The sequence below is a fragment of the Ambystoma mexicanum genome, chromosome 6q, assembly GCF_040938575.1.
Source record: "Ambystoma mexicanum isolate Mex_15411 chromosome 6q, UKY_AmexF1_1, whole genome shotgun sequence".
Classification (NCBI taxonomy): Eukaryota; Metazoa; Chordata; class Amphibia; order Caudata; family Ambystomatidae; genus Ambystoma; species Ambystoma mexicanum.
This window is the reverse complement of record NC_090937.1, coordinates 21,428,935-21,443,381: the sequence shown is the minus strand read 5'-3', so window position 1 is coordinate 21,443,381 and position 14,447 is coordinate 21,428,935. Positions and strand designations below refer to the sequence as shown.

At 44.2% G+C, this 14,447-nt stretch overlaps 1 protein-coding gene across 2 annotated transcripts in view; it reads right to left on the bottom strand.

The window, feature by feature from the left end:
* Positions 1-14,447, bottom strand: part of GPAT3 (glycerol-3-phosphate acyltransferase 3) — a 556,310-nt gene that overhangs the window by 48,806 nt on the left and 493,057 nt on the right. For both annotated transcript variants that reach the window (XM_069630394.1, XM_069630395.1), the window contains one exon: positions 8,030-8,158. In XM_069630394.1, coding sequence (XP_069486495.1) covers positions 8,030-8,158 — 129 coding nt within the window. The remainder of the gene's footprint in view (positions 1-8,029; positions 8,159-14,447) is intronic.

Here is a 14,447-nt window from a genome sequence, read left to right as displayed (position 1 = left end):
AGCTGACCCTCAACACTGAATCTATTGGTTCCTTCCACGACCATCAATCTGGCTTTAGAGCATCCAGAGGCACGGAAACTGCTTTTCTGAACACCCGTGAAAACCTGCTCTCAAATCTTGACACTAACACCCCCTTTGTCCTCATTCTCCTTCACCTCTCCTCTGCTTTCGACACTGTTAACCACAACATCCTGACTGCAAGTCTGGCACCCTGGGAATCACAGGTCAGGCTCTGACATGGTTAACCTCCTTCCTCTCCGACCGCCATCCCAGGTGGAACGCCTAGCATTTCACTCGACTACCACTCTCTCAACCTGTGGCGTTCCCCAGGGAGCTAACCTATCCCTCTGGCTCTTCAATGTCTATAGGGCTGCCCTGGCACATGTGATCGCCACTTTCACCTCTTACTTCCAGTGCTACGTGAATGACACGCAACTATCTTTCAGGCTACCCTCAGCCAGGCGGCCTCCTCCTCCTCCTCCTCGCTCATATCCGACTGTCTGCTATTCAGTCTTGGTATGCTGCAGACAACCTCTGCCTCAAAGCCAGTAAGACCAAGATCGTTTGCATTGGGACCCCTGCTCCCGCTTTCCCACATTTGCTCTGTCCGGCCTCCCTTGGCCCTGCGCCCACACCCACCTGCAAAGCAAGAAACCTTGGGGTCATCTTCGACTCCACTCTCTCCTTCTCCTCTCACATTTCAGACATCACTAAAAAGTCTAACTATCAGCTACATCTCCTCAGAAGTACTCTTCCTTTTCTCACTTTCCCCCAGAGGCTCACTGTCCCCAGAGCACTGGTTTTCTCCAAGCTGGACTATTGCAACAGCCTCTTCCTGAACTTCCCTTCTGCCCTGTTCCCTCTGCAACTCATCCAGAACAGAGCCGCAAGACTTATCCTTGGCCTCAAGCCTATGGACTGCGTGTCTCCGGTGCTGAAATCCCTTCATTGGCTCCCCGTGGTTGCAAGGATCAAATTCAAGACCATTTGCATTGTTCCACAAGGCTTTCTGGGGCCTGAGACCTACCTACCTGCAACACAGTCTACCTAAATACTGTCCCTCATGAGCCCTCCGCTCATCTACCTCCAACCTTCTGTGAGTGAACCGTTTCTCCAAGCAAAGATTTGGAGTGAGATACTTATCCTCAGCAGGTGCCCCCCCTCTGGAATAGCCTCCCTGCCGCCCCCCATCTTGAGCCGGATCTCCTTAAATTCCGGAAACTCCTCAAGACTTTCCTCTTCTCCTTTTCCTTCTCTCTCTCCCTCTACCCTGCTAACCTAGTTCTCTGCTTTCACTCTCCTCTTCATTACAGCATGCTGACTGGACACCGGGTGTACCTCAGACTATCAGTGGTCCCCGGTACCCCCGCCAGTCCGCCCTCGCACTTCTCAGGGCCCTACACCATAACCACACTCAATGCACTTCAGAAATTAACCCAAGAGAGTGGCTCTCTCTGCACTTACCCTAGTCTCAACCGACCGGGTGCACTTGATTTCCCCCCCCCTCACCCATGACCCTCTGTGCACTTGCTCAATCCGCACGCACTGCGCCTGAAGATCTGTCTGTTCTCCCTTATCTTCACCCCTAAATTGCACTAGTAAAACTGCAGAATTGCTGTCAGGCCTATTTGCTGTCTCCCAAACTGTTAAATATACTCTTTACGCACTCTCTGCCTGTGCAGACAATTATCGTCTCAGACTTTCAAGGGCTCCGAGCAACTGTTTGTTTCTTCCCCATGCTCCCACCCTCCTTGAGCGCTTTGAAACACTTGCCTGTGTATAGGTGCTATATAAATAAACAATACCATACCAGAGAGGCCTGTGTCAGGGTTTGAGCCAGCCGCAGGAGTAGGAAGAGCAGAGAAGGTGGAGGCAAATGCATCACCTGACACATGCTTCATGGGCCGAATGATCGAGAAGGTAGGTGGCAGTGCTGGGGTGGGGTGCGGTGGGGTGGGCTTAGCCTGGGGGACAGTGTGTGTCAGGTGAGAGGAAAGATGACAGTGGTCAGTCCAAGAGAGGAGTAGTGAAAAGGTTAGACAGAGGGATGTCTGAGGAGATAAGAACATCCAAGGGGTGTCCAGAGGTGTGTGTTGGACGAGAGGGTAGAACGGAGAGAGAGTCGCAGAGGTTGTGGAATAGCCTTGTGGAGGGCTCAGAAGCATCCAGGTGGATGTTGATGAGACTGCGGAGAAGTTGAGAGATAGAGGCAAGAAGAGATGTGGACAGGTCAGCACACTCAGGGGAAGAGGGCTGCCTGGCCAGGTGGCCTATAGATGATGGCCACATTCAGAGAGAGGCCAGGAGAGATAAAGAGCCTGCAGACCAGGCATTCAAAGGAGGCGTAGGCCTTCATTGGAAGGACAGAGGCAGGGAACCACTCCGGAAAGATGAGAGCTCCTCCCACACCAGGTTGGTTGGTTCTGGGCACGGAGGGGAGGAGAGTGCCAAAAATCATGACAGAGGTGGCCGTGAACCATATCTCAGTAAGAGTGAGGACATCCAGGTCAAGCTCTTCAAGGAGGAGGCAGATGTCAGAGGAGTGTTTGACAACAGAGCCAGAGTTGAGAGTGCCAACGTGGAGCAGGTTGCCACATTTGAAAGACTTCTGGGATGGGGTACAGGCTTGAGGTACACTTGGCAGAATTGGTTGGGGTGCCCGAGAGTGGGCAGAGGTGAAAGCAGGTGGTGGCAAGGTAGCCAGAGAGCAGGAGGAAGGTTCTAGAGTGGAGGCAGAGGAAGGAGGTGGCCAAGGGCCTAGAGAGCTGCTAGTGGGAGTAACGGGAGAAAGAAGGAAGTTGATAAAACGCAGGGAACGCCCATCAAAAAGGAGGAGATTGGGATGAGGGCCATCGACCAAAACAGTGCCATTCAAGTAGACATTAATGACGGTCTTGGAGGAGCGGAAGAAGGCCAAGAGGACCTCCGACTGAGTGCCATCAATAATGGGAGAGGAGAAGATAGGAGAGACAGCCACGACCATATGAGGGTGCCATAGGTCTGGTGAGGGAATGACAAAGAGGATGTCGGTGAGAGTCTGTCTGGAGGAAGCACTGGCACGGATGTAGTCATCGGCGATAAGGAGGCCAAAGTTGGCATAGGATGTCCCTCTTGAACTTCTTCCTTCCAGACCTTCAAAGAGGTTTGAGACATTAGAATAGAGCTACACAGATGAGCATAATTCGGAAAAACAGCTAGCACAGTCTGGGTCATGTAATAGGTATAACAGCAGGTTGATGGGGGGGTGGGATGGTTTACGTTATATCTATTTCCTTGCTTTCTTAAATTTGCATAAAATTAAAAAGGACAGAGGCAGAAAAAGACTAGCGGATAATGGTGGAGGGGTTAATGGGAACATCTGATTTTCCCCTAGCAGACCATTTAAGGTTGTTCGTAGTGCTATGGGGCTGGGACGAAATAGCACCAAGAAATGTACGCCCTTATTTTTTTTTAAACATGGATGGAGGTTAAGCATCTTATCAGCGTAGGTCCAGGGGGGAAGGGAGGGGTTAAACTATCGCTTGTTTGAATGCAATAGTTTCATACATTTTATACAAGCAGATCTGCTTAAAGCGTTTGAGGCCTTTTCAGAAAAGAAAATTGCATATGTATTGCAATCTGGAACATCACAAAAAAATGACGTCTAGAGGTGTGACACAAGTCTTTGATACTTGACGGGGATCAGGTGTAGTTACATTACAAGAAGATGCCAAGTGTAAGGAAGGAATGGTATCAAAGTAAAATAGACACGTGATCACAGTACAAGTATTAAACTGTACAAATGGGTGAGATAAAGGCTGAATCTAAACAAATGTAATATGGAAGCATGCTACGACTATCAAATAATAATAATACAGTCCTTTTAGTGTCTAGTCAAATAAATAGGTCCTATAATAAAAAAAAGAATATTGCCAATCCTTACCGTTATGCTACAGAATAGTGTGGCATAATGTTCACAGGAAAAGAAAGAAGTGTTCACAAAAGGATAAGTCAGGATGTTATTGAATGCAATTGAGATTTTATTTCTATCGTGCTCATACACAAAGTGTTTCAGAGCGCGACAAGGGAAGGACACAAGGGAGAACAAAACAACGCTCTTACTAGGCCCAGTGACAGTGTATGGAGGAGGGAGAGGACGAAAGTGCAAGGAAGGGGGAAGAAGTGGAAAGTGCAGAGCAAAGGGAGAACAGAATAAATAATAAATAAATAAATAATAAAAGCAACAAAAGTCGCAGTGCAGCCAGCAAGTGGCAAGTGCTGAGTTTATGTCAGCAGATAGGGTAGGGCAGATAAGTGCAGGAAGAAAAAGGGGGGGGCTGTATGGGTACAGATACAGAACCCAGTGTGAAGGGTGGCCTGGAGGCAATGCAGGAGGGTGGCAGGGTGAGCAGGAACAGAGGGTAGCCAGGAGCACAGTCCCAGGAGAGAGCAGATCAGCAGGGGAGAAGGGGGGCTAGGCAGAAGCATAGAGGAAGGTCTTGATCTGCTCCCGGATCCGGAGATTGTTCTCCTCAAGTTTTAGAGTGGCAGGGAGGCTGTTCCAGAGGGAGGCCCCAGCCGAAGACAGATCTACCCCCAGCTCGTTTCTTTGAGAAACGTTTCTTTGAGAAATGTTATGGCTGGGGTCTCCCTTCCCCACGTTTTAGCACGTGACAAGGTGAGACTCTTGAGCACAGCACACTCCTGGGCTTCTCCTGCACAAGGTTACAGTTCCTTTCCTCAATATCAGGGCCTTCTGTGCCCAAGTCTCTTTTATGCAAAATCTCTTGCTTCAGAGGGCCTGATATGCCAAAAACAACAAAAAGGTTCTTCTACTATCTCCACATCGGGAGATTACTCTTCACACTAGGATCGCCCTCAGCCGGGCTCGGATCCTTCTTTCAACGTGAGCCTCCCAAAGAACTTGCCAATTTAAACAGAGACTTCTGAAGGACGATCACTTCTCGCTGGGTCATTCTGTTATTCTATGGCAAGTACGTGCTTCACAATATCACAGTTCGCACAGCGTTCCCCCTCAGCCAGACGCAAACGCCAATTTCACAATTCGCTCAGTCGGGTTCACACTTCCACATTCCTCAAAGGGTTCTGCAACACATCAAAGACTTACGATTGTACAAGGGGGTTGTCTTGACCCTTGTATGACCACCTTGACACCTCACGCCAGCCTTAGGGTCTCTTGGTACTTGTAGTTTCAACAATCTCAGTTCATTACATTCTCTTTCTCCAGGAAAGGGGTACCAGCCAGAGACTTTCGAATGAGCAACCACGTGGAGCTGGACCACTATCTCTGGTACCAGGTTCGTTCACAAAAAGACCTCTGTCTATTAAAGGGATAGTTCACTCAAAAATGTTATTGGCTAAAAAGATGGCCCATAATCAAAAATATATATATATAAAAAATATTTTAAAACAGTTCCTATGTAACGTTTTGAGCAAATGAGGCTCAAACTCGAAAATTTCAAGAACTAGGAGACATCCATTTTGTGAAATGGATGAGCCTCCTGTGCTTGTGTTAAGCTCTGCCCTTGCGGTACTAATGAAGCAAAAGCCAGCCAGCTGTAATAAACAAAAGCTACCAGTAGGTGGCTTTTGCTTCATTATTGCCGGAGAGCAGAGAATGCAGGCAGGAAGGCTGCATGCGGGTAAGTGCTTATTTTTTTTTTCTTAGCAAATCACAGCAATTCTAAATACAACTGGGTTGCATTTATGATTGCTGTGGTTTTCTTTCTAAGTTTTCTGGGGTCACACAATTAACAATTTACATACAAGTACACCATAACATTGCACTTGTCCAAACTGTTTTCTAAAAATATATTGATATTCACACATGAAGAACCTCAAAGTCTTGTCCTAGCTGACACTTGTTTCGACCAACTTTGGTCTTTCTCAAGGATATCCAATGGCAAGTATCATATGATAACAATTAACCCCCTTAAATTAAGAGATCTATAAAATGAGATTTGTAGTTTGTGCGTATTACACGGTTGCAATGCTCATTCTAGGCTACCATATCAGCCTTGCACATAGGTGTGTGTTCATGTTTCAGTTTATAATAGCTACAAGTAGCCTATAAATAGGTCTCCACTGTTCTGTGAAGTTCAGTACAATAATGTGCAATGAAGTATAACGAAACTTAGTATAGGATGCCCTGTAAGGGTAATCCTTGCCGCATTCGGTGTCCAGTGTGGGTTTAAAGCAGTTTCCATTAGTCAAAGACAGAGACGTTCAGCCAGAGGGTGGAAATATCCAAGCCCTGCATACCCTATAGCAAGGGTGGAAGAGGACTGGTTAACAGGCAAAGTCAAGAAGGGGCTGGGGCCTACATAGCTGTGAGACTGTGCATTGAATCCACAAAGCTGGGTAAGATGAACAGTCTTTCTATTTGGCTACAGAGTCATCTATAGGTAAACAAGCCCTGCACTTTATCTAACTGTACCAAATAGTGTTTCTAGTGTGACTTCCCAGAACCAATAGAAGTTTATCCAAAACCCATGTGACCCAAGGAACATGTCCCCAGAACTGCCTGCAGCTCTGCAGTCTGTACTACTGCAAATGCAATATTGTTTCCACAAAAAGGTCAACATACCTTTGCAGGAACCATATTAAGACTGATTAATTATTGCACATATGTATATTGATGGTTTGCATAATATTACTTTTGATATAATTCTACATGAAATTTTTGTACACTCCACAGGCATCGCCCTGATGAGGGACTTCGAGTCCGAAAGGTATTGGCCAATTTTGTCTGCCTACTATCTAGCGAAGGAGATGCAAGTACATTAAAGTTAAAAGCAAGATGCACAACAAAATTGAAATTTGAATACGAGTCATGTATATTTTTAATGAATTTTATTAGTATTTTTATTAGTACAGACTACAGAGATGCAGGCAGTACTGGAGATATTTTCTTTGGTCTTGCTGGGAAATAGAACCACTTTGTACCTAAGTGGTTTACGGTGTAGTATCAAATAAAATTGTTAATGATATTAATTTTTAGGTGGTGCCCACTCCCTCTAACCACACTTCATACTGATCCGTCTTCACACACAGCACCAAAGATGCCAGGACAACATCTGGATAAAACAAGTCATTGTGTGCTTGGGAGGATCTTGCAACTCTTGGGGGCAGTGCCTCAGCCAAGGAGTACAGATGCATCACAGGTGTTTTTTTGTCTTTATTGACAACAATTTTGGAAGCTACTGTATGCGCAAAGCACAAAACAAATCACTTTTTTGAGATCCCTCATCGCCCCCTTTAGAGAACCCTGTGTCAAAGGCCAAGACAACAACATGAGCCATTTTCTAATCGATTGCTGCCCTTTGGGGTGTTGAATAAAGCCCCCACCCTCTATACTAGCTCTCCTTTCCAAAAAGATACAGTATATTTGACACACACGCCAACATGTACCCAATATGTACATATTTGTAGGATAACCATTTATTTTTAGTCGTGTCTTTTCCGTACAAATGTAGTCGTTCAGGGGAGGCAAGATAAAAGGAAACATCTCGCAGGAAGCAAAGGAAAGCAGGAAGAGGAAAGGGTCGAATGGCCAGATGGGTAAAAAGTGAGCCTTTTTGTGATCTTCAGAGCGTTTAGGCAGGCTCACTCCTAAAGTAGTGCACGACTCTAGAAGCACATACAAGTGTGGTGTAGAAAGCAGACACGTATCGCAAAGTTCTGCCCGCTTATCCGAACTCTATGGCTCAAGAACATTATTGGGGTACAGTAAAGCATACATTCGCATACATCCATTAAAAGAACAGAAATAGTTTCCACAAAGGTATCAAAAAGCACATGCGTTTGTAGGTTTGCTATATGTGGTACTTTCGTCTGATTCCTGTTCTTCAATGCAATGAGCGCGCCAGTGCCGCTTGTAACCCAGTTCTGCTCGACACGGGTTAGAGCAAGCGGTGTAAACAGGCATATAATGGATGTGATGATAGTGTGCATGTACACCTGCAGCGGCAATGACTAGGCGCCCTAGCATGGCATCAAGCAGTGAAGAGAACCCAATCACAAGACATACCCTTCTGACCATGGGAGGCATGTACCACACGTTGCAAGCGATGGCCCAGCTGGTCATCATGCGCAGGAGGTACTCCACCATGCTGTACTTGCTGCTGTTCCAGAAGGCGTCCCCAAACTGCGGGTCATACTGCAAAAGAGGATCATGTTAAAGAAACATGGAAAAGACGTCGAGAACTTGCAACAGTCCTTCTGTAAATACCTTCCAACACCGAAAATGTACAAAGGCCGCAGATGGGAAGCGCAGCCCGGCAACCAATAAGTTGCAACATCTACAGTGCATGTTTGCAAAGGTTTGCCAGGTTAAAGAAGACTCATCTTAGGGGCAGTGGCTCATGTGATATGGACCCGGATCAAAAGCGGCTGCAAGTGGTTACAATCGCCTGGATATTTGGTGGAAAACACAATTAGCATGGGAGACACAGTCCTGTTCATGTCAGAAGGATGCTCTCACATACACCGCCACCCCCAAAAATCCCCCACTAAAACATAGCCCACATTTCTTTTCCATGCTCTAGTTGAACACAAAGGACTCAGTAAAGGAATCTTCATCACACTGTCTCCCACAGGTCCCACAGATAACAGAAGTGTGTCAGCCCCTGTGCCTGTGGCGACCTGTAGCATCCCTAATGTATTGACACACGCAGCATGCGAGCACAATGTGAAGGAACATAATGAAAAAGGGTGTAATATGGAAAAAGCAATCTGCACCAGGCCAGAAACACACACATTCAAAAAATACAAACACAATTTGAGACACAGGCCTAATTTTTGGGAGAGATAATATTGTGTACTGTAGATTTATTCATGCAACTGATTAATAATTAATATTTGAATAAATACAGCACGGTTGTATTTATGATGTCCTCGTTTTTCTTTTTAAGTTACCCAGGCTCCTCCAGCCAAAAAGCGAAATGCCACATTGCTATCATAAATACAACACGGTTTTATTTATAGTTTGTGGTATTCTTTAAGTTTCATGGACTTAAAAAGAAAACCACATTTATAAATACAACTGTGTTGTACTTAGGATTACTCTGGCTTTCGCTTTGAGTCTCACAGGCTCCCCCGGCCGGTGGAGCCCGGGAGACTCAAGGCGAAAGCCACTGCAATCATAAATACAACCTTGTTTATTTATGATTTCCGGGCTTGTCTAACCACAGCAATCATAAATACAACAACGTTGTATTTATGAAAGCACTTACCGGCAGCAGCCTTCCTGCCTGCACTCTCTGCTCTCCAGCAGTAACAAAGTTTTTATCGTTGTAATAAAAGCTACCAGCGGGTGGCTTTTGCTTCATTAGTGCCGCAAGGGCAGAGATTAAAATAAGCACAGGAGGCTCATCCATTTCACAAAATGGATGCATCCTAGTGCTTGAAATTATTGGGTTTGAGCCAAAAGTTTGACACAGGAACTTTTAAAAAGATGTTTAATATATGTTTTTTTATTATTGCCCACCTTTTAAGACAATACAATTTTGAGCGCACTATCCCTTTAAGTGCATTATAAATACCTCCACTTGCACAATCCGAATGTACAAGGCCTACTAGGATCGTTCCCACCTGCCCCAACCTATGCCTTGTTGCACCTTGAGACACACGTGTGTACAAGCGCATTACAAATGAATAAAACAAATAAATAAAACAAACATGGGAAACAAGATTTGTGCAAACTAGCTATGCCCTCTAACCTTTTTAGAACTGGGGACACTTAATTATTGTGTCCTTAAAAACAAAGATATGTTATCAGTCCTACCTCTTTCCCAAAATGTTCTCGGATTGTTTTTTTTTTTTTAATTCCTAGCTAAGGACATGGAGGGTTTAAAAAAATAACCATGCAGTCAGATTGGAACAACTCATTAAACTATGATCCAGAAACGGTTCTTCACAATGTGATAGGACATTACCTTTTCAAGTCCTTAATGGTATGCATATGTAAACAAGTTTAAATTGAAGGACCGACTGCTTTTAATCCACGGCATGGATTATTTTCAAATTGTGATAGCTTTGCTCTTCTTGGTATGTGACAGGGTCAGGGAGATGCCCCTATTAGAGAGCTGCAAGGACCCCTCTCATACTAGGGTAGGTGGCCTTCCAGGGCCATGGCAGACTTGCCCAAAAGGTGGTGTGAAGGAGCTCAGAAGGACTGGCTCCCGGGTATTTTTCAATCACACTTGGGTATCAGTATTTATTTCCCCGTCCTGGTGCCAATCAGCCTGTTTCCTGGCCAGGTTTCTCACATTTTCCAGGTGATTCCTGGAGGCATGATGAAGAGAACGGCCTGATATCTAGATGAGGAACTACAGAAACCAGTGTGAACTGGAACCATGAGGTTGTTGCTCTGGTTCAACCTCGCCTATTCAGGAGAATAGGTGACCCCGGCCACCTATCCCGCAACTCCTGAACTGACTGCATTGGAGCAGGAGCGCACAGAACTGAAAGCAACAAGGGCAGCACAATACTAGGGGAGACCAGGGAGCAGTCCCAAGCACCTTTTTGGATAATGGCATACAGAGAACAGGAATAAGCAAGAAGAAACCTATGCCCGACTGTATGGCAGGATGGCCAAAAGTGGAGGCTGAAAATATGTGGGGTTAGAGGCCCTTATAAAGACTTCCATGGTAAATTCCAGCCCACAAGGGGAGGAGTTGAACATTTATCGGAAAGCTTGGCCAAAGAAGCAGCTGACTCTAGTACCCAATGACATCTAAGAGAACTTTCTAGACAGGAAAGGAGGGGCTATATAAAACAAAGAGTCAGTCTGCAATGGAAAATATGTTTAGGTGAGGTTAATGGTGGTGAAAGAGGACTAAGACACCAGATAGGAGTCCTGAAGGAGAGTTTTGCCGCATATGGTGAAAGTGAAGGTAAGGTGCTGGGATTGAGAGAGTGGTAACAATTACATTGTGAGAGAGGGGAAGAGAGAGCAAGGAGGAGAAAGGGTGGCAGAGAGAGACAGAAAAAGAGACGGAGAGAGGAGTAACATCAAGAGAGTTAGGGGGAGTGGAGACAGGGGACAGTAGAAGTGAGAGGAGCAAGAAGACCAGAAGGGGGAAGGTGGAGTTAAGGTCAGGAAGGAAGAATCAAACTGAAGCAGATGTGAGAGTAGGGGCAAGACCGGGAGAGTAGTGAGGTGGAGTGAGAGGCACATGTGGAGGAGGAGGAGGAGTAAAAATAATATATCAATATGAAACTAGTTTCTAGGCGCTGTAAAATTTAACAAGTAGATGGATTATACACAAACATTTGAAATACCACAAAGATATATAAAATAAAAGTCAAACTCCATCTGAACACTAATCAATATTCAAGGAGAACTAGAACATAAAAACAAAGTACTATTAACAAATACAGGTGCTGCTTTAAACAATGGGTCAATATCTCCAAAGAAAGGCAACATAATCCATAAATTGGCAACCAAGCTCTTTAAAATTCCCCCACCAACCACAGGAAACAAATTCTGAGAAGTATAACCAAGTGTCAGCTTTGAAACAGAAAGATGGATAAGGGTTGACAAATGGTGACCATTGAGAAATGTCCAGATTTGATGCACTGCTCATGCATATGTTTGGTTGTCAATCGAAATCCAGCCCAAGCAACAACAGGCCAGAGAAACATGATCATGTTTCCTTAGCAACATGATCACCATTAGTGCTGTATTTTAAACTGTTTAAATCTTAAAGACTACTTAGCAATTCCCAACTAGAGCGACATACAGTATTGGATTGTAAAAAGAACCTGCACTAAAGTTTTACAATTATTTTTGAAAAGCAGATGAGTGCATCTACTTTAATTAAATACATGGAAATAGGCAGCTTTCACAGCAGCCTCCACCTAAAGAGAAAAAGGCAAATGGCTATCAAACAGAACACCAAGATTCCTGAATGAATACAATGTTTTCGCAGAGGGGCCGAGAGACGCTGGCCACTGAAATTAAGAGTAGAGTGAAAAGAGCAACCAACTAGCATTACTTCAAACTGGTCTTTGTTAAGATGGAAGCAATTCGTTTTCATCCAACTTTGAACTCATCCAAAGCAAGCCTCCACCCTACAAACAGCCTCCAAGTCCACATGAAAATCTACCAGAATCTGTGTCCCCTCTTCAAATTTGACACCCAAGGCCGAAAGTGTTCACTACCTGTGCTCATCGGCGATGGTAGATATTAAAAGGAGCCAGGGACATGGTGGCAATCTGTGTGAAACTCCACAGGGAGTCTAACAACTGCGCAAAATAACATCACCCAGTTGCGCCCTCTGACTTCAATCCTTCAAGGAGGCGGCCATCTATGTCAATGTTGTGCCGCTTATCTTCATTTTTTTCAGGCTGATAAACCAAAATACCATGGTCCACAGCATCAAAAGCCACCAAGAGATTCAATAAGATCAATGCGGCCGGCATCCCTGCATCACAAAGGTGGAACCGTTTTTTTCTCAGATGATCAAAGCAGGAGTTTCTGTGCTCCTGCCCGATTGAAAATGTCACTGATTATCTGCGAGAAGATGTTCTCTCTCAAGATATGCCGAGGTGACATGTAACCTCTCTTTGTAGAATTTTACTAATGAAAGGATATTTCAAAATCAGACTAAAATTTGCAGGATTTTCAAAAGAGAAATAACTAAACCTTCCTTCAATTGGTTGAACAAATTAATCTTTGTAATGAGGTATTAATAAGAACAGAAAGGTCACCTGCCAAAGTGTGAATGTGGTATTTTATTAGTTTAGCAGGGAAAAATCACAGGAGGTTGAAGTGTTTAAGCCCCTGTACCCGTTTTAGAATATCCCTTACAGTCAAAAATCCAAAGAAGGAAAACCCAGCAACTGGTTGGGATAATACAAATAAGGGAGAATCAGAAACCCTTGCCTCTGCTGCAATTTCATGCAGTTAACCGATTTTGTTAGTAAACAAAGAAACTAGGTTTTCACAAAGTGCTTCGAAAGAATTTACCTTAGCTAATTCCTCTCTTCGGATCACGAATGATCCTGGTACAATTTTTAAAACGTTCAGCAGAACTAGATTGGGCAGATGAAAAGTATACTTATTTAGCACGCAGAATGGATTTATTTTGTAGGTTAAAGGATGTTCCCTACATTACATTTCATCAGATGCTAAGGGAGAAACTCTCCACCAAAAACTCTTAATGTCGCCAATCAAGAGGTCCCGGGTAAACCAATAGTTATATCCATATACAATAAATGTATGACACATTGTTACTAGAATTTAATAATTTAAATAGTAATAATCTATGCATTGAAGTACGAAAGAAGAGTATCAGGAGATTGAGATAAATCAGCAATAGTATGGAAGGGGTGATCTAACATTAAACCCCTCTGAACTTCAAAGAATTAAATTGTCGATGAAAGAAGAAAAAAGAAAAAACTAGTATCAGAAGCATGAGATTTTGTTTTCCTAAATAACTCACAAGAAAACCTAATTAAAATATGATCAAAAAGGCAGAGTGTCAGGGAGAGTGAGGATAGGGACTAAAAGACTGTCACAAGAGGAAGGATACAGCAAGACACTCAGGCTACCCCAGTTTAAATCATCTCGGGAGTCCCTGACGAAGTTACAGAGAATGCGAGAGCATTTAGGCCCACCCCATAGGTTAGGGTCAGCTTTGAAAAGAATACCTTCTAATGAAAGTTCTGAGGTTTTGCAAAATGCGGGCTGGAAGTCACTCCTTCTCTGTTCTTGCCCATACCCCGTGGAATTCTCTTCCCTACCAGCTTCATGAAATTACTGATCATTATAGATTTTAGAAATCTCTTAAAACCTATTTGTTACAGTTACTTGGTGGCTTCTTGTGACGATCTCCCCAGTTGCCTTTAGTGGCTAGATGCCCTTAGGTGATAGTTAGGGCTTTACAAATATAAATACATGCATAGATACCCTGGCTGTAGTGAACTCGTAGTGTATCAAGATCTTTGAGAGTAGGAAGCCCACTTCAAGATTGAGGGAAAGCGTACAGGGACTGCCCTCAGAATTGGAACCCCAATTGCCTTTTCTTGTTTGGTGTTTTATAATAGAAAACTGAAAGCAGATTAACATCATAAGATGACTGATTGATAACTGTTTGTTATAGATGGTCTCAAGAACACACCAATTCCCAGATGAGAGTCAATGATTTTATTTTTAAAGAAAGTATTGGGACTTCATCCTCAACAAAGCGGCGGGTGTTCCCGCCCTATCCCAGACTTCCCTAAACACATGGATTGGTGCTAGTGATCAGTAACGCCCTACTATCTGAAAGCTTTAGATGATGGCCCATAATGCAAATGCTGTATCTATCTAGCCTGACCAGGGAACAATCTAGGGTTCCTATCCAACAGTTTTCCAACAAGGTAAGATTTAAGGGTTGTTTCTTCCACACACCCAGAGCATCACTCTCGCGGATCCTTCTGTGCTCTATATTCATCTCCCT